The sequence below is a fragment of the Pongo abelii genome, chromosome 11 (assembly GCF_028885655.2).
Source record: "Pongo abelii isolate AG06213 chromosome 11, NHGRI_mPonAbe1-v2.0_pri, whole genome shotgun sequence".
NCBI classification, from domain to species: domain Eukaryota; kingdom Metazoa; phylum Chordata; class Mammalia; order Primates; family Hominidae; genus Pongo; species Pongo abelii.
The window spans coordinates 102,334,143-102,355,947 of record NC_071996.2 but is presented as its reverse complement, the minus strand read 5'-3'; the positions used below and the strand labels follow the sequence as shown (position 1 = coordinate 102,355,947).

The window sequence follows — 21,805 nt, the reverse complement described above, 5'->3', positions numbered from 1 at the left end:
CCCAGACAAGATGTCAAAGGCTAGTGCAAAAACTTAGAAGCAGATTTTATAGAGCCAGTCATGATAACGTTTCCCAGACTCTTCTGAATATCAGCATGTATTGTACATGCTAACAATTTGGGACAAACTATATAAATTGTTAAGGAAGTATGGAAATCAAAAGCTCATTGACACAGAAAGTACAGACTCAGAATCTGTAAGGTCATTTAATTTGTTATAAAGAAATATTTTAAAATACTAGAAAAAAATAAGAGCATTAATTTTTCATTAAAAAATTAGCCCCAATTCTTTGTTTTGTGTGTAGAGGTAGCAAGCAGGCTAAATTATGAGCAAGCTAGATGGCATTATAATAAGTTATTGCTCATTTCGTACTTTGAATTGTTTTGCTTTTAATGAATATTTTGCCAAACTCATGTATTCTTTGGTGGTCCTGGAAATTATATGAAGCTTGCAAAATGTTAATTAGGCTATGGAAAAGGCCAGCTTCCTTCTTTTTCCACTGACTTGTAACCCAAGAATTATTTTGGAGGGTATCTCTCTACCTTGTGCAGATGTTCGTTCTGCTCCTTTTAGTCAACATGTTTCCTGGTCTTACATAATCTCGGCTAACACTGTGGAGGGAATTGTTTTAATGTGTCCCCGGAGAAGGTTCTGTTGCCTACGATGAGGAAAATACTTAATGATCACTTTACTCAATACTTGCAATATATTTTAATATGATTACTGATATGAAAGTTTAATAAGCTATATCCTGGTTAATTTATTAATTTCCCTCCATTTGCACATTCTCAATATTCATGACCTTTCTATTCATAAAAGTGCATCTTTTTTTCAGTGCCCAGGTGCCGTGCCACATTTTCTGTATCCCAGGCTGCATAATGGGAATGTCCAAGTGACACCTCCAGCTTGGCTGGTTGATAATTAAAATGCCAGATGACATAGTGGCAAGGGCTTTAGAAATATTTATGTGAGATAAATTATTAATTTATGTTCTATTCAAGACAGTTTCAATATGATAAACATTTACTTATCTTGATAATTAGGTGGGGTGATTTGTGGTGTATGATAGTTATGCTGTCTGTTTTCTTCTGATTTTTTTCTCCTCTGATGATTTTCAACTAACGAAATAGACTCACTTTCCATTTATAAGCATGCAGAATTTGGACTACATTTTTTAAATATCCCAATTTAAACAGTTAAAAGCACATAAATGACTCAAATGAAAAAGACTCAACAAAACAACTAAAACTCTTCTTGTGCCCACCAGTGAGCCACTTGTTATTGAAAATGTCTGAGGTGAAAAGAATCTGCTTTGGGACCATAGCGTCACAGATGAGAGTTTTAGTAAATAATTTAAAACAGTGTTCTGATTCTCTGGGGGTAATATGTGGAGGTGACACTGGCTACCTTGTTGGTTTGAGACTTTATCTTCAATTAGGCAAATGAAACAGAGGAAACAGTATATTCCACCACCCTTTAAAAATACAAATATTGTGTCTCTTTCACCTCAGAAATGGATGAGCAGTCATTCTCAAGGATACTTCATATTAATTTTCCTTGGAGATGGATTAATTTCCCTGTAAGGTTTTCCAGTATGTAAAAAATGTAGGAGAAGAAGCTATACAGTTTCAAAATGGAAAGAAACAAGAAACAAAACACTCTGTGTTTTTAAATTTTTTTTATTGATTAAGAATGAACAAACATAATTTTGAGCCATGGTCCATTAGAACAGTAGTTTTGTTATGTCACTATTTCGTATCCAAAACCTTTCCCATAATAAACTCCACAACTTAAAATAATTTCACAGGGGAAGAATAGGTTTATAAACTTTGCCTTTGAGATCTCTTGAGTATAATCATAATAACTAAAAGAATTTATCCGTGTTGACCCTAAAACTCCTTCAAGTTTTAGTAATTTGAAATTTATTGAAATACCAAATTTATGAGAGTGAAAGGGAGAGGAAGGAGGGAGAGAGAGGAAAAAGACCAACTCATCCTTTATATGCAGAATTTATCATTAAAGAAAACTCAAAAAATATCAACCTTAGTGTTTTTTTACTGGTATTGAAAGTTGAAATCCACTTTTCTCTTGCTTCTCTGCATATTCATTTGAAGATTTTTGTCTTCAAAACAAATTCATTATGAATATTTCAGGTTGCTTAGTGCAAGTGGAAAGTAGGATAGCTTTAGGCAGAACTGACTTTTAATTTCAGAGAGTCGATACCTAGATTGTATCACATTTTCTGGAAGATAAGTGTCTCACTCGTTGCTTCTAAAAGCATGACAAGAAATCTGGATTGTTTTAAGAATCATGTACCCGTCGGTTATTTTTACATACACATCCTACTTTGTCCCCTTCTTGGGCATGCATGCATGCACACACACGCAGACACAGACGCACACATGAGACACTGTAGCTTTTCTACCAAGTATTACTTAGAATTTCTCTAATCAAAGTAACATGACACCCAAATTGTGAAACTGTCAGATGACATAGTACTTGTAAGTTCCTTGTAGTAAAATTGACTATGTGATGTTCTGAGTGGTGATTGCTTCCTTGGAGTGCTATGTGATACACTTCCTATAACTGCATTTGCTTCACTATATTATAATGCATTGCTTTATTTTAAAACATTGCCTACCTTTCCCTGAAGATTTTTGGACAACTAGAGATAGCATATTCCTCTTACTTCCATTGCCTTTTCATATTTAAGCCACATATTAGAAATCTGATAGTGTTTCCTTTGCATTAATTTTCACCTGAGTGGAAACGTCTTTCTTTGGCATCTGTTCTACTTTACTACAGTTAAATAAGTGACTTTTCATGATTTGAGTTGCCCCATCTGTTCTAAGATATGGGATTAACATCTCAGCTCTTCCCAGGGGGATAATCCTAAACCCCGTTCTCATACTGCTCTGAGAAGCAATATATTAGCTGGGAATATAAAGTGATGTCTCTGTGTGATAATCCAACAAGGGTGCAGAATGGAAATAGATCTGCATCTACCCCCAGTACGACAATGTCCCACCTTAGATCTCCAGCCCTTTTCTGGAGTCCATACTACTTTTCTCTAGACTTGGCAGCATTTTCCTTTTCTTTGTGAATTCTCTGTCGTCAGAGCACATGAAAACACTAATTTCCTATTTAAATCTTTCTATTTGGGTGAGTCACACATTCAGAAAGTATCTGGGCCTATCATGGCATTCCATGCACACTGTTGTTACAGTGTGCTCAGCCCCTCGCCAGAGGTGACTTCATTTTCATTGCTTTAATGGTGAGATTAGGGTTTCCCTCATGAAGACATCTCATAAAAGATTTGGGTGCCCTTTGTACATATTTAAGGATAACTATTGTGTGTATAGATTGGGAAATTATCAGAGGGTTAACACAATTTAGCCATTTGCTTTGCGTCTTTTTTTTTTTTTTTTTTTTTGCATAAGAAATATCTCTATTGAAAACAGTGGCCGGTCATACAGAAATTCAGCCAATTTTTTTTTAAATTGATGTAAATCTACCATGCTGTTTAAATGTCGAAACTAAATTTACCAAACTTGGCAGATTTGTAAAGCTAAGCAGGACTGCCAAGTGTTCCCAGTTTCAAGCAGAGAGAGTTCTAACAGTTCCTGAAATACTTGTAGGAGGCACCTGGTGGTAATTGCAGTTTCACAATTCTTCCCGAGTGCCTACCTTGCTAGCTGGCATGTCTGTACACTGATGATTATTACAGTGATGATAAAGTGTCAGAATAGAACAGTCCTAAAATAATGCGTATCCCCCAGAAGGCAAGCACATTGCCTTCATATGGGAGAACCCTAAGGAATTAGTGTGAGGTTCTTGACATCACAGCGAGCTGGTTAAACCAAACAAAGGAGGAGAGGTGTGGAAGACAGAAACCACACACATATACCTGCAAATGTGACTTGGTCTGTTTTTTTCCCCCATTTAATCAGGGATTGTTGTCTGAGATTCTGCGTAAGGAAGAAGACCCTCGGACAGCCTCTCAGTCTCTTCTAGTAAACCTGAGGGCCATGCAGAATTTCCTCAATCTGCCAGAAGTGGAGCGAGATCGCATCTACCAGGATGAGAGGGAACGGAGTATGAATCCCAATGTGAGCATGGTCTCCTCGGCCTCCAGCAGTCCCAGCTCCTCCCGAACCCCTCAGGTGAGAAACTTGCTTTCCGTATTTTTCACTCTTTGTCTTGGAAACATCTTGCCTTCACTAGTTACTGTGTTTTCCCTCAAACACTGAGAGACATAATTCAAGGATTTCTTTCCTTTTTTTCTTTTCTTATTTTATTTTATTTCTATTTTTTTTGAGATGGAGTCTCACTTTGTCACACAGGCTGGAGTGTAGTAGCATGATCTCAGCTCACTGCAGCCTCCGCCTCCTGGGTTCAAGGAATTCTCCTGTCACAGCCTCCCAAGTAGCTGGCATTAGAGGCACCAACCACCATGCCCGGCTAATTTTTGTATTTTTAGTAGAGATAGGGTTTCACCATGTTGGCCAGGCTCTTCTCGAACTCCTGACCTCAGGTGATCCACTTGCCTTGGTCTCCCAAAGTGCTGGGATTACAGGCGTGAGCCACCGTGCATGGCCAATTCTATGATTTCTTAATCCGCTGAACATGTTGGTCAGAGGATGTGAACTTCTGACCATATATGATCCCACACTATATTTCTGTCCCTTTAGGAAGTCCCATTCTTCCATACGTGGTAGGTGAGGGGTAGGAAGGTAGGAGTGGGCATAGGGGCAGGCTCTAGGATGTTTATACATAGCTGCTCAGTTGCCAAAGAAGGAGTTAGGGCATTTGTGTTGAAGCTGAGTTTGCATAGCAAGCGCACTGCTTTCCCTTAAATTGTATGTTTATTTGGTTGGACTGGATGGGGTAGAGGTGGCTGAGGGCAGGGGGCGGAGGGTAGTTTCAGCTCTGTTTTATGTAATCTGAAAAAGACAAAATGGAGGAACACTTGCAGTGGAAGCATGCATATGCAGTGTCTAGATCAGAATGACTGAGATGTCACTCAATGATCCTTTAGAAAATGATGGTGGAAAGGTAGGCCTTAATTATTTTCCATCCTAGGATGATCTCCCCACAGAATTTGGTGACTTCCATTCTTCCTCTCCACACACTTGAAAAGTATTCTTTTCTTAGGCCCTCATGCAAGTGTATACATCTAGTAATGTGTGCTTCAAAGCTCCTAACTCAAGGGTCAAGGTCTCAAGGCAGTCAGGGGTCATTTCTAGTTCACATCCAAGCCCACTCATTTCTGGCCTATCCCCTATTTCCCCTAAACTTTTACTACTCGATAGATTTATGATAAGACCAGTCCATTCACTGTTGCTAATATAGTTGCAGGTTCTGTCTGAGTGCTAATTCTCAAAACCAATATTTAATGGGTATAAATTTTTTTTGTTTGTTTTTGAGAAGGAGTCTCACTTTGTTGCCCAGGCTGGATTGCAGTGGTGTGATCATGGTTTACTGCAACCTCTGCTTCTCAGGTTCAAGTGATTCTCCTGCCTCGGCCTCCCGAGTAGCTGGGATTACAGGCACATGCCACCACACCAGGGTAATTTTTTGTATTTTTAGTAGAGGTGGGGTTTCACCATGTTGGCCATGCTGGTCTCGAACTCCTGACCTCAAGTAATCCGCCCACTTCGGCCTTGCAAAGTGCTGGGATTACAGGCATGAGCCACCGTGCCCGACCTAATGGATATACATTTATACAAATCTGAAAAATGGGCGGTTCAAAACCAAAGGTTGTTTTGCTTAGATATTATAGCTTTGGTTTTGCGTTTTCTGATAAATTCTAAGGAACTGATTAAGCATAGAAGCAGAATTGTATTCTAGTAGAAATATTTGAGCTTTTTCAAGTATATCCATTTTTTCACACATTTTAACTCTTTTTATATTTTTGTACTCTGCAATAAACTTTTAATTGAAGATTACTTTCTATCATGCACTGCCAAATTGTGTTACTTACACTTCAGTCTTTAGTGAATTATGAGTTTTAGTTACTGTTTGAACCAAAAATAAGTCTCTTGACTGCTTACTTTGGATAAGTATAACCAAGCATTTTTATTTATTTAAAAAAAAATCTGGGGACATACATACTGAGCTAGTAAGTTGGGCAAGTTGTTAATGTGCACTAATATTTACTTCTGCTAAATTCATCAATATTTTTGCCACTTTTGGAGCCCATTAAACCATTATAGAAGAGCCCAGCCATACTTCATGGCCATTTGACAAGGCAGCTCTTCTTAGAAAGTTACTTCTGCTTGTTAGAAATTAACACAGGTCTGTGTGTTTGTTTTCAGCTCTTTTGTACTATTTTCCTAACAAGATTATATATCGTAGGTACCTTTTCAAAGACCTAATAGCTTTCAGTGCCAGACCGACTTACAAGGCCACACAGTTAGGGTCAGTATTTTGCCTATTTTGACCAGAATGCCATCTAGAAAATTCATAAAGATGCCCTTTAGGGATAGGTGTAGCAGGGAAATCTCTTATTTAATTTCACAATTTTGATATGTTTGAAAATAAATATTTAAACATGTTTTTGAGAATACAGTCATGGCATTCATTGCATTTGTACATTCTCTAGAACTGTCTTCTTTTTCTCTTGGGTAAAGATTGAGAAAGGAGAGTTTATTAAAGTCTTTTAAAACATTTCATGATTACTGACTTAAAATTCTTTACAGGCATATCTCAACAGTAAAGATCATAGTACAGTACAGATTTTATTGTGAGAACAAGTATTAGAGGAGTACTCACTGACTCAGCCTTTTAGTTGGAGTCAGCAATTTAGTGCACACAGGCAGCTTGACATTGATGCAGGGAGATTATTTTCCAGACCCCATCTATACTTTATTAGTAGCTGAAAAACAAATTGAAGAAATTTGAAATTTGAAATTATACCTCCAGTCTCTTTTTATTTCTTCAGCTAGCCAGCATTCCATGGTGTACTTAATAATGACAAAACAATACTAAGATAGGAATGATCATTTGTTAAAACACTTACTGTGTATTAGGTATTGTGAACATTTTGCATGAATTCAGTTGTCACCATTTTATGGTATTATGCCCATTTTACAGATGAGGGAACTGGGGTTTAGATGGATTCAGTAACTTGTGTAAGGGCACATGGCTGAGGGGTTTTGTCTTAGCCCTCATGGTTCGAGAGAAGACTTGACCAGTCAGGTAGGATGAGATAGTCAGTGAGGCAAATTAAGAAAACTGAATTGAGAAAGGGCAGACATGCTATGCTAAAACGTTCTCTTAACAGGGAAAGCGCTGTGGGTTAACTAGAAATTTTGAGCAGAACAAAGAGTTTATTTTAAAAAATTACAGATAATTGAATTTTTAATGGGAAAGTCTCAACCTAGCAAGAAAATTCTTGCAACAGCACCTGGCATAAATTGGAGATTTTGGAGGCAGTGTGTAGTGCAGTGTCCTGAGCCCATGTTTTCGAGCCTGAAAGACTTGCGTTCAGATCATGGTTCCTTCACTGGCTGCTGGGTGTCCTAGGTTAAGATCCTCCTTTATTTCAGTTTCGTCATCTGTAAGATGAAAATAATAATATCTAACTCATTGGAATCTTAAAAGAATTAAATGTGAAGACAAAAGTTAAAATGCTTTCTGGAGTACCTGGCCCATAAAAAGCACGCCATAAATTATAGTAATTATTGCTTTGTGGTAATTAGAAAATAGTATGAGAGAAGGAGGTAGAAGAAAAATGGCAGAAGTTACTGAGCACTGTTAGGAAGTAAAGCCTTTATGGAAACGTAGGGCCTTAAGTTCTGCTGCTAGACACCATTTGTCACAGAGTCCACACTGCCTGTTACATCTTTCTCTGGACCTGCATACTGCTGGATCCAGTAGAGAACAGCTCAGGGCATCCACACAGGGAAACTTGTGATTTGGAGATAACTCTGTTGGTTTGAGATTCTAGGGTGAATGGGGACAAAGAGAAAAAACCCAGGTTAGGCCAATTCGGCTGGTAGTGCACAAGGATCAAGGATGTCTTTTCCTGAAATCTTGCTGCCAGAGGTTCTAAGAAAATGTCTCAGCCCTCTTATTAGACACCAGCAATGCATTCTAGGGCTCACACCAAGTAAATGTTATGACTGTCTTTTGGATTAAGTAGATTTAGACATTTTAGGGTTATCCTAACCCCAAGAAGTACAGACATCTTCTGTATTGTCCTTCATTTGTCTCTAAAGCTGATGGGAAATCATTCAATTTAAAACGAGCACTGCAGAATACATAAAACCACAATATGAATTTAAGAAAATGAAAACGGCACATCAAAGGCGTTCTGAAGCCTAGTTTTATGAAATGAAATTTTGTTTCATTTCCACTGATTTCCTAGGTGAAATTAGGTGACTGTCTGGGTAGCATAATGATGATAATGATGGGAAACCATACATACTCGAATGACATACGTAAAGCTTTAATAAAGAATAAGAGAGACTCGGGAGTGCATTAAATTGAGTAATAATTTATTATTTAGAGACCTCTACCCATTTACTCATTTTTTTTTCTGGAAGAATTGGCTCTTCTTCCAAGGTGTGCCATTTTTAGAAAGAAAAGGTTAACTGTGTGTGTGTTCTGCATGTTTGTTTTGTAGTTAGATGGTTGCTTATAGTTTGGTGTCTAGGAGAGCCATCCTACCTGTGAACCTTCGTCTGGGATACTGTGAGAGAACAGGGTTGACAGGATTCTGCATGTCCTATAGGAATGAACTGCAATTATTTCCAATCACAATTAACCTGATTAGAATAATGGACAGGAAGTGTCCCTCTGTAGCTAATGCAGTTTGGCATCAGCTGACTGAAATCCTTTGATAATTTCTGCACAGATGGCTGGGCTGAATGCAGCACTTTTTAAATTATTATTTTCATGGTCTCTTGGTAGGCCAAAACCTCGACACCGACAACAGACCTCCCTATTAAGGTGGATGGCGCCAACATCAACATCACAGCTGCCATTTATGACGAGATCCAACAGGAGATGAAAAGGGCCAAGGTGTCTCAAGCCCTGTTTGCCAAAGTGGCTGCAAATAAAAGTCAGGTGAGTGGTTTTTAAAAGAGCAAAATCGAGGGCTGGAATTAGATCCTTCTCCTTCCTCCACCAATAAAAATACATCTGTTCCTATAATAATAATAACAATAATAACCCCCAAGAAACCTGTCATGTTCTGCCTTTTACTCGTTTGCTTTTATTCCCATTGGAGTTCGAAATAGAGATGAAGCCAAAACCTGATCTTTTTTCTTTTAAAGATTAAAAAAAATTAGCCTCGAATGAATTCACTCCTTATTCTAAACACTGCAATGTACCCTTTTGTTTCTCTCCCTTTATATGTATATATATGAACAAAACTTAGAATGTATATAACAGCACCTTATTCTAAACACTTATTCTATTATTCTAAACCCCTTATTCTCAACACTGCAATGTACCCTTTTGTTTCTCTCGCTTTATATATATATATGTGTGTGTGTGTGTGTGTGTATATATATATATATATATATATATGAACAAAACTTAGAATGTATATAACAGCACCTTTCTGAGACCAAGTTTTAGCCAAGTCTCATCACCTTTCCTGTTCCCACAAGGGGAATGTCCGACTCTGTTATAATAACCACTTTTCCCCAGCCCCAGAGACACTTTTTGAAGTCAGGTGTTTCTTTTATGTACAGAATACAGTTGTTTTTTTCAGGAGAAAACACACGTGGGGGAGTGCAGAGTAAGTGCTAAAATCTTTTAACAGAAAAACACAGAAGCTTATCCAGTAAAATTTTTCAGAGTTCTGGGATTGTGGAGAATGTAACGCTCTGGGGAAAAGAGCAGACAGATGCTTAGGTTTTTTATTTCTGAAAGCAGCAACAGTTGATGGGATCTACTGTCTGCTTCAATTCTTCATTTAAAGGGACAACTTTGGCCCAAACCTAGAATCCTAGGTTTGAGGTGCATGCTTACTTATTTATACCTAGGGCGAACACCTAATGCAGAGTGGAGGAGATAAAAGTTAGTTAAAGCATAATTTTGAGAGTCCTTTGATTCTGAGCTTGATTTCCTCTGTGTCCTTGTATGACAAATGTTTTCATCCCTACATATGTAAATAATCAAATGGTTGATCATCTCCCTAACAAATCTTCTGTTGTGTGCTATAAGAAAGGAAGTGACTGAGTATTGTATTTCTATTAAGCAAGAAGATTTTCAATAAAAATTAAGTTTTTAAAACTGAAAAAATTCAAACTGTAGTTAAATGTTATATTTAGATTAATTATAGAGTACAGGGTTAGCCTTTTTTACCTGCAGTTTTAACCTGATGTACGTTATTTTCAGATGTTGATAAAAGGAGGGGAGTAGAATATCAAAGAACTTGGAAAGGGATTAAAGTGTTTGTTTCCCTTTTCAATTTCAGTGTAGTAGTTTTTCCAGATTACTCTGACTTTCTCTCATCAATGAAATCAGTGAAATACAGTTTGCTAAGACATAATGTCCAACCATAGTATGAAATACATGAAAAGAAAATACCATAGAGCCTTCTTAAACTGTTAAATGCATAAAATCCCATGTACCACATGGCAAAATATAATGAGAGTTGGAGCTGTTAAACGAATAAAGCTGTTAAATGCATAATGCCACTTGGCAAAACTACTGTGCATTTAATGGTTTTCCACTGTGTAATAAAGGACATATGTGGTAAATGTGCAGTGAGTATAAAAGCTGCACAATTGATTTTGCAAACCTGCCCCTTAGTTGTGACTTGATGTAAATATCAAAGTTTCACACAGTCCTTCTTTTATAAGCAGCTTTCAAGAAAAACTGAAGACCACAGTCTGAGAACTTGATTCCAAATGCCTGTAATCTTCCTGTTGATTTAGCAGTATGGCTTTTGGAAATAGTGATGCCTCCAGCCTCCCAAAATAATTCAGGTAGCTGATTGAAAGCTGCTTTTGCTAATTGGCAGAAGTTTGCTCTCCAAATTTTTGATGTCTCCTGAAATCAGTAGCCCTGACTTCGTAGAATTTGGAGGAGAACATACTTCTGGGAATTAATATGCTGAAGGTAAGATTGAGCTTAAGTGAGGATAAGAGGCTTTGAGGTCGTTCCTTTTTCACTGGGACAATGATCTCATTTTCATTTATGAGTGGGGAACCTTACTGTAAATAGCTGACTAGATAGGCAATTCAGGCATTACGTTTATTATGTTTTTTTTTTAAAATGATACTGCCAAACAAAATGAATTTAATTGGTAGTTTCAAAGGCAATTTAACAAAAGATATTCACTCCATTTTATAAGTATCAGTATTCATTTGATAAAAAGTACATTTAGTGAAATCAATTGCATGATTTGGTATATGGCATATATATTTGGTGGCTATCCATAGGGTGTATCTATGTGTGTGTACATGTGTGTACGTGTGTGTGTATGTGTATATATACACACACATATGTATATATGTATGTGTGTATATATACATATATACATGTATGTGTATATATACATATATACGTGTATGTGTATATATACATATATACGTGTATGTGTATACATATATAAATCTATAAGGTGTATATATGAGACTGATATATATATCCATAAGGTGTATCTGTGTGTGTATATAGACATATATATGTCTATACATAGACATGTAGGTACATACATATATGTCTATACATATATGTATATATGGATATACCTTATGGATATATATATCTTAGTCATATATATACACCTTATAGACTTATATATCTCTCTTAGTCATGACTAATCATAGGACTTAACCTCTCCAAGCTGCAGTGGGAGGTGGCCACACCCACTCCATTGTATTGTGAGGACTGAGAGGAACAAAGATTTTTCTCTTCCCTTGCATTTTCTTCCCTCCTTCTTTTATTTTTCTTTGGAGGGATCTTAAGTTCTTGCAGTGACTGAAGAGCCAAATGCAAGGGCTTTCCCTTCTCCTGAAGGTGAAATTAGGGAAACAATTAGGTACTCTTGTGAACTGGAGTTGCCTTGAATCCCTGAAGGCCAAGTTCAAATACACATAGCAACCTTCTCCTTCCATTTGAAATTTCTATGACCCCTCCATTAACAATCCTTGGTGTTAATTGCTGTAATCAGCTGTTAAGAATAATTTCTAACACTGCCCTGTGTGTTAGGGAAGCCTTGAATGGGGAATACGAAGAGGGAGGAAAGTTTTAGAGAGAGTAGGAATGGTGGGCCACGAGGGTCCTCGAGGGCTGTAAGTGTTTAGGTAGGAACCAGGCACAATGCAAGGAGAGGGGTTCAGAAAAGGAGATGAAAGGGTGGCAAACTGGTTCATTGTGAAAATCCATTACTGGGAAGTGTGTGTATATGTTTCCCTAGTGCACAGGTTACATGAGGATGCATTTGTAGGGTCCCAGACCACCTCCTGCAGCTCAGCTCTAGTCCCTTGGTGATTGCTAGGTCAGTCCATCATCCACTTCCATTAGGTATCTTCTATCAGGCCCTTGCCCCTTTCTTCATGGGAAAGGTGTCCAAGAAGGATAAGACCAGAGGGAAAGACATGTTTATGCACATTTCGCCTTGTACTTTTCCTTCATTTTCTATTTAGGACCAGTTTAGTGGTTTAAAATAATTTTCTGTGTGTGAATTCTGAGGATTACCATCCGTTTCTGTCTGCAGAATACTCAGATCATGGAATAGAATGACAGTGGTAATTCTCTGTGAATTAGGAGTTACGGGTTCTTAGTAGAAGCCATAATGTAAAGGCATATGGAGCGTTTTTTGTGTAACTCCAGTCTGACCCTCACATACAAAGGGCCACCAGGGAGCGAACGCCCCACATTCAGTCTGCGTGGCCACAGGAATGCCTTGTTCCTCAAAAGCTTCTGCTAATCTTGCTGGCCCTCTTCTGCAGATTCTGTAGGGCCGCTTTCCCCCTTTCTTCCCAATTTTACCCAATCACCTGTGATCTGGGTTGTAGAAATCTAGAGGAGAGAAAACATAGTAACCTGTGGGCACATCTTCTGCGGTTCTCCGGGGACGGCTGTGTACTTTGGCAACACCCTCAGCCACATTTCTCTCCCTTGACATCAGTTACCCCATTTCTCAGACACTGATTGTTTTTTTCTTCTCATATCCTGCTATCTTCTCCGTTTTATGGGCTACGATAGGTTAGCTCATAGAATGCTAACGATCATCTGACTTTTTTTTTTTTCTTTGAGAGGAGAGTTAATCTTTATTATTTATTATTATTATTATTTGTATACCCAAAGATCCAACACTACATATGTGATTTTTTTTTCCTACTAGGTTTGGGTAAAAATAGAGTAGGGAGAGAAATGGAAAGGGGCTTATTTTTAATCTCTGTTTTCCCTTCCCTCCATTAAAAAGATAAAGCAACGAACAAAAACTTCAGAAGGGCTGTGGACTTGCTTTTTGTATCAGGAAGGTGGAGAGAAACTGATACACCCTGTTCTGTTCCATACAGACAAGGGGAAAAAGACGGCCTGGTTGTAAACCCCAGATGGTGATAATGAAAGGCGGCAGCCCCAGAGCCTGCTGGGATAAAAGAAAAAGGGTGATTTTGGAACCAACAGGGACCCAGGGGGGTCTCTGGTGAGATGATATTAGTAAGATGTCCTCATCTTTACAAAGGTTTAAAGACCTCTGTCAATCCTCCATGCTGCCTGTGCCCTTGCAGGCCCACTGGCTGCAGGAGCTGCCACTAAAGTCAGGAATGAGAGTTTTTCTTCCTACTGCACACTTTAGAATGGGAGGCATAATTGTGAACCCATTGTAGCTAAAAGAGATGGATTTCTGGCTTGTAATACACAATTCTAAAATCATTTTCCCCATAGAAACTATGACCTACATGGTGATTGGGTTTCAGTATGTTCTATGCTTCATGTACATTAGGATTAAGTGGATTTTGTGTACTGACCTTTATGCCTTATCACTGTTTCTACAAAAAAAAAAAAAAAAGTTTCAAGTTCTCAACTGCTTAACAAATTGTATTCCTAAGTGAGAGTGTACTTATGTTTTAGATGTAGTTTACAAGCTCAGAATTTATGAACATTATTTTTTTCTTCAAATCTCTCTTTATAGGTGGTCTAATTTGCTTGACAGGCTAAATAATTTAAAACATGTAGATCTGTGTGGAAGATTCTTTTTATATAAAAGAAAAATAAAGGAAAGAAAGAGTAATTAATTCTTGTTTTTGCATCCCTTCTTAAAATGTCTCAGGTACATATTTATACATTTTTTAAAGAAACAATTTATATTTTACGATTACATAAGTAATTTAACAGCCTCATTTTAAAAAATTCAGAAAGTGATGAAGAATATGAAAGTAAAAACATGGATCACCCATGATTTCATGAACCAGACATAGTTACTATTAACATTTTAGAATCTTTTCTTTCAATGTGTGTATGTTTGCATGGGAGTGTATGTGTATGTTTATGTCCTAATTGATATCATAACTGTGTAACACATAATTATAAGACAAGTTAAAACTATAATTTTTTAGGACAACTTTTTTATGTAGGAGAGTAAATTTACAAAATAGAAAATATTATCTTGTCTCATTACTTAGTTTCCTAGCCTTTAAAAAATGTTGCACAAAGATCAAAGTTTTGCCATTTTGCACAAAAAGTGCTTTAATGTTGATCCTATATTATTAAGTTTCCATTTTGAGGATGCCTTTATTGGGGCTGGGATAACTTAGGGCACTGGAAGTAGACATATTGCTGCCCTGAGCTCTCTGGTATAAAGACTAACAGAAATTATAGGCCATAGGATACCCTGTGTAAAATGAGTTGGTGGTCTGTCTCACTGCTAATGATTTTGCTTTTGCCATTTATATTCAACATGTAAGGTAGGCAAAAATGAGGTGTACAGCCTTGACTGAGTAGCTGCCAGGTAGGTTTCTTCAGAACACAATCATTCTGAGAGCCTATCATGGACCAGTTTCCACTCTTGTCAACTGGGTAAAATATACTAAAATTTAGGGGTGGTGTTCCAAATTCAAATTCAAAAAAGTTTAATATATGTACGCTAAAAATACCATTTGAAAAGTATTATTATGCCTAGTGAAGAAATTTCTCAGATTCCCAAATGCCAAACTAAGTGGTGTGAACATAGTGATTTGATGCGTGAGCGTCAAGTTGAGCCCTCCAGTCTCCCCTCTTTTTTCTCTTGGTATAATCTCAAGAAATCAGATTCTAGTGAAGGAATCTCCTCAGACATTCCCATAAGATCTCAGTTTTAATATCAACTTCATGATCAAGAATTGGGTTCTTTTTACCACCCTCACAATTAATTATGTTAATGTTTCATGCCTTAAAATTAGTCTTTATAGGAGTCCTTAGACAATCAATAATAATGATGATAATGAAGATTAATCAGACTACATATGCGGTTCTTAAAATGTCAAATACTTTTAACTTATCCCTAAAGTTTTAATCATTTTAAGTTCATTTTATCCTCTGCAGAAACCTTTGAGTTCATTTTTTCGCCTGTTCCTGACTTGGTAACTTTGGAAACTTGCATATGTCTTTGAAGTAAATTAGGTTGCCATATTAAAGCCTTCTCTCTGATTTCTCCCCAGCCCATTGGGGAAGAGGACATCAAGTTAAACTGTGGTTCTGACAGGGGGAGAATGTTGGTTTCATGAATGGTTGCTACCACTTTGCTGTTGAGACTGTTTAATCTTCTTCTTTTCACAGGGCCAAGACTAGGGTAAGGCAAGCTAGCTGCCTAGGGTGCAAGATGTAAGAAGGCACACATTTGTCAAGCCATACTGTTTACATTTCATGCCCTAGTCGCTTGCTCACCTCATTCTAGTCCCACCCTGATCTTTACAAAAGTCTTACTACTGGTTGTCTGCCCTGTCTGGTTTCCCCAACCACTACCCCGCCCACACCACCCCCACCCCCGCCACCCACCCATTATGATAAGTTCTTGAGGAAGTTTGCAATATACAGTGATATGTCACAGGTATGCTGGCATTTGGACCTGAAGGGAGGCACTGGAAGCATTTTGGTTGTTTTCAGTTTGATATTTTAGCCTAGTGCATTTTGCTGTTAATATCTTTCTGCTGTTGAAGTGAAGAAGTCCAGGATTCTAGATTCATTCTTCTTTTTTGACAAACACAAGTGGCTTTTTCAGGTGCATGTACCCATGTATGTATGTATGTGTGTTTGTACATATTTATATGTGTAAAGGTGTACCAAATCTCCATACTATTAAATAGCTATGTATATTCCATGTATGCTAAGGAGGGCAACAAAATTTTGTGTAATCCCCACTTGACTTGAGCCCAGCAGAGATTTAAAGGGCTGTTCTGAAATAAAATTTTCATTACTCTCAATTACAGACTCAATCTTTACAGACATATCCATAGAAATGTCAGTGACATGCATAAGATAACCCAGACATAGTTAAAAATTGGTCCCTGTAAAAATACAGTTTAGAATTTAGTATACAATTTTGAAAAGTAAAGAAGCAGATCTTCTGTACTTACCACATTTAAAGTATAATTAACCTTGAACTTTAACCAAACAGCCAGCAGAAATCTTTTTTCAGGTTTAGATAACCTCCTTGTCAGGGATTCATTGAAGTCCTTGACAAGACTTCCTTATAGTTAGGCTTTTATCCATTTCAGTTTTCTTGATTAGGTTATCTTGAGTCATTAGGGGATTTATTTATTTTAATAGACACTTATTGGATTCATGAAAAGAGAATTCGGTGACGAAGAAACAAGAGCTGAATATTATCTGGCTCATTTCACACTTCAGAAGAGTCTCAACCATCTGAAGAGAAATCCTTTCACAGTTACAAAAGTTTGTTTGGGGACTTTATGTGCTTCCATTTAGAAAGCGAACTGTCTGTGGTTAATAATATGAGTTTCCTTTTGAGATACTCAGAAAACATTTCCCCTTGGTTACATATGCTGACATTTTCTGTATTGAAGATGTGGGTGAGTAAATGGCCTTTTGCATTTCTGCTGCAAGAATCTATGAGTCATTCTCCTGAAGAACTGTTCATTTGCTGAGATATTCATTCATTAGAGTTCCTAGAGGGGCAAAGGGAGTGGGGGCTACTTACTAATTAGTAGGTGAAGTAACTCATTAGCTTTGTGTTAGTCATATCAAGGGGAATAATTACTGTGACAAGGCCCTGCCTTCAAGGAGCATATGCAGCTTTATTCAACAGGGGCAAAGTTATTAACTCTCTTGTGGGAGATCAGAGCAGGCTATGAACTTGTGTTTAGTGCTGAGCAAGTTCTAGTTTGTATTTGTTCTGAAATATTGTAAAAACTGGAAAATTAGTCATAAACCTAGACCAATGTTTTTTAAGGAAAAAACATGGGGGCTGTGAGAAGTTGGGGTCAAAACCAAGTGTCCTGAGGAAGAGAAAGCAAGCCACTTTGTATGCAGTGGCATTTCAGTACCATGGACAGGAACCCCACTGTTTTCATCTGTGGTGTGCCCCTCCCCTCCTTATCACTTAACACATAAGATTTACAGCCAAGATTCAAACTCTTATCTGTTAGGCTCCAAGCTTGAACACTGGGCCATATTATTGTTTTGTGAAAGGCCTCCCTGGTCATTTGAACATTCTCAGCCTTTGGTATGTGGTTTGGAGGATATGTCACTCATTTATTGTGGACTTGAAATATTTTAATCTTTTAAAACATTTTATAAGTGAAATAGATATTGCCATATGTCATTCATTTTCAATTGAAGAGAGCTTTAAAAACTCTAATATTAACAACAGCAACAACAGAAATACACGCATATATACACACAGAGAGAGAAAAGAAAGTGGTTAAAATGATAACAGATTCTTTAAATGATTGGTGTAGTGTGATTCTTTATGATATGTGTCATGTCTTTTTAGAATGAACACTCCTAGAGGGTAGAACTTATGAAGTGTGCACTTTACCAGTACCAGGCCATTGTGGGTCCCAGTTAATACTAAGCCACACAAGTTCACTATGAAAAAAGATATCTAGGCTAGGATAAGTCATGCTCTTGACTTTATGATATCCTTTTCCCCAACAACTTCTTCTTAAAAAGGAAGAAGGTGGGGGAAAGAGAGGAAAAGAAAGATGAGTTAATTCTTCATCATATCAGTTAAAAAGCCTTCAATGACTCCTAGGGCCCATAAGATTAAGATTAAAATTGTTTTTTTGCATGACATTCTTTAAATCTGAGCCCTACCTTCATTTCTAGACTTTCAGTCCTCTCCCCACCTGGTGAAATCTATCTTTATCTTCCAAGATTCACCTTGCATGCCATAATCTTAATGATGACACTTTTCCTGAACTGCTTCATGGTCAGAATTACTCACTTTCTTGTTGGTAGTCTCAATTAACCTTTCAAGTAAAAAGTAACAATGACAATTAGATAATATATGTAATGTACTAGCCCATTGCATGGCATGCAGGAGATGGGTGCTCAACAGAAAATTGTTAGCAGAATCAATGTCCTGTGAGACTACTATTACTATTTGCAATTTATATAATGGACCATTTTCCCTATCATATTCATGCATTAGAGATAGGGAAACAAACTTTAGAACAGTGACAAAGTTGCTTCTGAGAATTAGTGCTTCTCTCCAACAATAACTCTCTGAATTTGAGTCCATAAAACATTCCTCTAGGCTAATTTCTGTGTACTCTAATAATTTTGGTTCAATCTAATGACTATTTATTGAGAAGCTACTATGTGCAAGAAACCATACTCTGCTCTGAAAATGGTAAAATGAGTAAGAAACCAACCCTTGCCCTCCACTCCCATCAAGAAGCTAACTGTTCTGATAGGAGTGCAGACATACCCACCCCTAAAAATAATAATGATCAAGTTGTGAAAAAGTATAAAAAAAATGCTTCAGGGTTATGCAAGAGTGAGCAACAAATGAGACCGCATCAGCTGAGCCTTGAAGTACAGCTTCTCATGGGGAAAAGAAGTTGAGTATGAGATATTCCATCTAAGAGAGTAACATGGCAGAAGCATGAAGGTGAGAGTGTACCTGTGAGTAATTCACAGTGGCTGGAGCACAAGGTCAGTAGGGGAACTGGTGGGAGACAAGGTCATGAAAGAAAAATGGAGGCAAATGGTGTTTTTTTATTGTTGCCTCTAGTGATGTTCTTAAATTGTGAACTAGAGGTTCTCTCCTGTATGCAACTCATTAATGAAACTATCAACTTAATAAAAGATAAACTAGGAATTTATTATTCATCTTCCAGAAAGAATTAATGGCACATTTCTTCAAATAGTAAGCATGTCTAATACATTTACAATGTGATTTGCTTTGTAAATGTAGATCGATATGCAACTTTTCAGGAACACGTGGATTGTAAACAAACTATATCTTGACTGGTAGGAGTGTCATCTCACCTGCATAGTTGGAAGGGCAGTCAGAGTTGTTTTTTCTACTGAGGGAAATATATTTGTTTAAGAGGCTGATGAGATGGCTAAAATGAGATGTGAATGAATATTATTTGCTTATGCACCCTAATTCTTGGGAACTTTTAACCATTGATTGCAAGGAAGCAGTCTTTGGACTTATTAATAGATTGCTTCTCTGGATTCAGATTTTGAAGGTAAAGTTTTAATTGCGAACCTCTTGGTATTATTACACTTAGGCTCCATGTATATTTTTCTCTATAAGTTCCAGGAATTTCCTGTATCTAAAAAAACCTTTATTTTGAACTAATTTTAGACTCACAAAAATGTTGCCAAACTAGTATGGAAGGGATCATTGCACTGTATTATATATCCCTCACCTATCTTCCCCTAATGTTGACACCTTATATCACCGTATGGCAATTATTGGTGATAGGGCAATTATCAAAACCAGGAAAGTGACATTGTTTCTATACTGTTAACTAAACAAAAGCCTTATTCTAATTTCACCTGTTTTTCTACTAATGTCTATTTTCTGGGCCAGGATCCTATCCGGCAACCACATTGCATTTAGTTATTATTATTCTCCCTAGTCTTCTGCAGTCTGTGACAGTTCTTAAGTCTTTCCTTTTCTTTTATGACCTTGCCATTTTTGGTTATTTTGTTGAACACTTCTCAGTTTGGGTTTGTTTGATATTTTCTCGTTTCAACTGAGGTTATGTATTTTGGGCAAGACTACCTCAGACATGATGTTGTAACCTTTGCAGTACATCACATTAGAGCATTCGCAGTGTCAGTATATCATCACTAGTTATTTGACCGTGACCACTTTGTCAAGGTTATTTTTTATTTGTACCTTTAACCCTGATGGTTTATCACTATCTGCTTTTTCTGACAGATAACAAGGTAACAGATCATGGAATGTAGAACCAAAAAGGAACTTAGGGACCATCTTTTGTTAACCCGTCCTTTTACAGTTAAGCACCCAGGAGCTTGAACAGGGTAACTATTTGCCCAAAGGTCACCCCATTATTTAATGACAGACCAGGAACTTAGCAGTTAGGTCTTAGAGATCCAGGTTTGATACTTTCTACATTCCTAGCTATGCTCAAACACTTATAATTCACGCAGTCCTAGTTTTACCAGACTGTGTAAGCTAAATGGACTATATGAATATACAGCCAGCCTTTGGTCAAAACTTAAAACCAGGCTAAGAGAGAAATCCCAGGGAAGTATATACTCCACAGTTCATGGTGCCCACTCACAGAGCTGGCCAAGGCTGGAAACCAGATGAACTTCTGTATCAGCATTTCTGAAATGAAAATAATTCTCATGGAATGCTCCACATAACACAGAGAAAACAACAAAAACCTACTTGAGATTTTTAACAGAAAAAGGAGATTTGTTTATTAATAATTCATGAGTTCCCATTGAACATGCACGACAGAAACAGTGCTATTCAATAGAGAATACTGTCATCTGTCACTGTTTTATTTGACATTTACACTTTTTTTTTTTTTTTGCCTGATACTGCAAAACTTTCTTGGATGGCATGCAAAAATTATATAAATAAAAAAAATCCCAATGTGGGGACCCATATATCTCTTCTGTGATGGGTTCACTCACAATTACATACATGTGTGTTCATGCAACTGCGTGGCACTCTCTCACACATTCATTAGCCAGCAAACAAGCTAATAGGAGACCCTATTGAGAAAACAGAGATAAGCATCCCAAATGGGCTGGTGAAAAGATGATATGAATAAAATGATGGTGCGTGAGATGGGAAGTGAGGTGGAAGAATAGATTTCCTGAAGATAGGCATACAAATACATGGAATGAGCAAGTGAGCCAGAGTGAGGGGAAGGTAAATCATGGCTGCCATGAAGAAAACGAACACAAAAATACATTACCAGTTCAGATACAAAATAAATACATATAAATGGCATCACAGGAGCACCCGTAGGAGGGAATAACGGCCTTTAGGAGAAGAGCAAGGTAGAGTTAGGATCACCTTCCGATTTTGTGCTACTATAAGGCTCTTGACAATCTTTCTGCTCTGTAGGTTAGTTATTATTTATAAAAATCACAGAACCAGCTGATACATTCATAAGCTAATTATTGAGGCAGCTGGGTACACATGGTGCAATATGTCCAAGGCTGTGAAGTATCACAGATTTCTTGGGGCCTGCTGTGGTGGGGGTGCACTGTTGAAGGCTCCATCCCTTAATCTGATCAGCCAAGCAAACACTTTGTGGGGAAACTAGATTAATAACCCTCTAAATACCATGAATGTGCTTCATCTTCAAAACCGGGTTCCCTTAAACATGCTATTAGCTCAGCTCCATCAGGGATTTGAGGAAGTTCTCTGGTGCCTTAAGAACACAGG

The 21,805-nt window shown here is 37.5% G+C and overlaps 1 protein-coding gene across 1 annotated transcript in view; it reads left to right on the top strand.

The window, feature by feature from the left end:
- The window catches only part of SATB2 (SATB homeobox 2), a 191,414-nt gene that overhangs the window by 127,855 nt on the left and 41,754 nt on the right, over positions 1–21,805 (top strand). The window contains exons 8-9 of the mRNA XM_009237943.4: positions 3,951–4,163; positions 8,917–9,072. Of these exons, the coding sequence (XP_009236218.1) occupies positions 3,951–4,163; positions 8,917–9,072 (369 nt within the window). The remainder of the gene's footprint in view (positions 1–3,950; positions 4,164–8,916; positions 9,073–21,805) is intronic.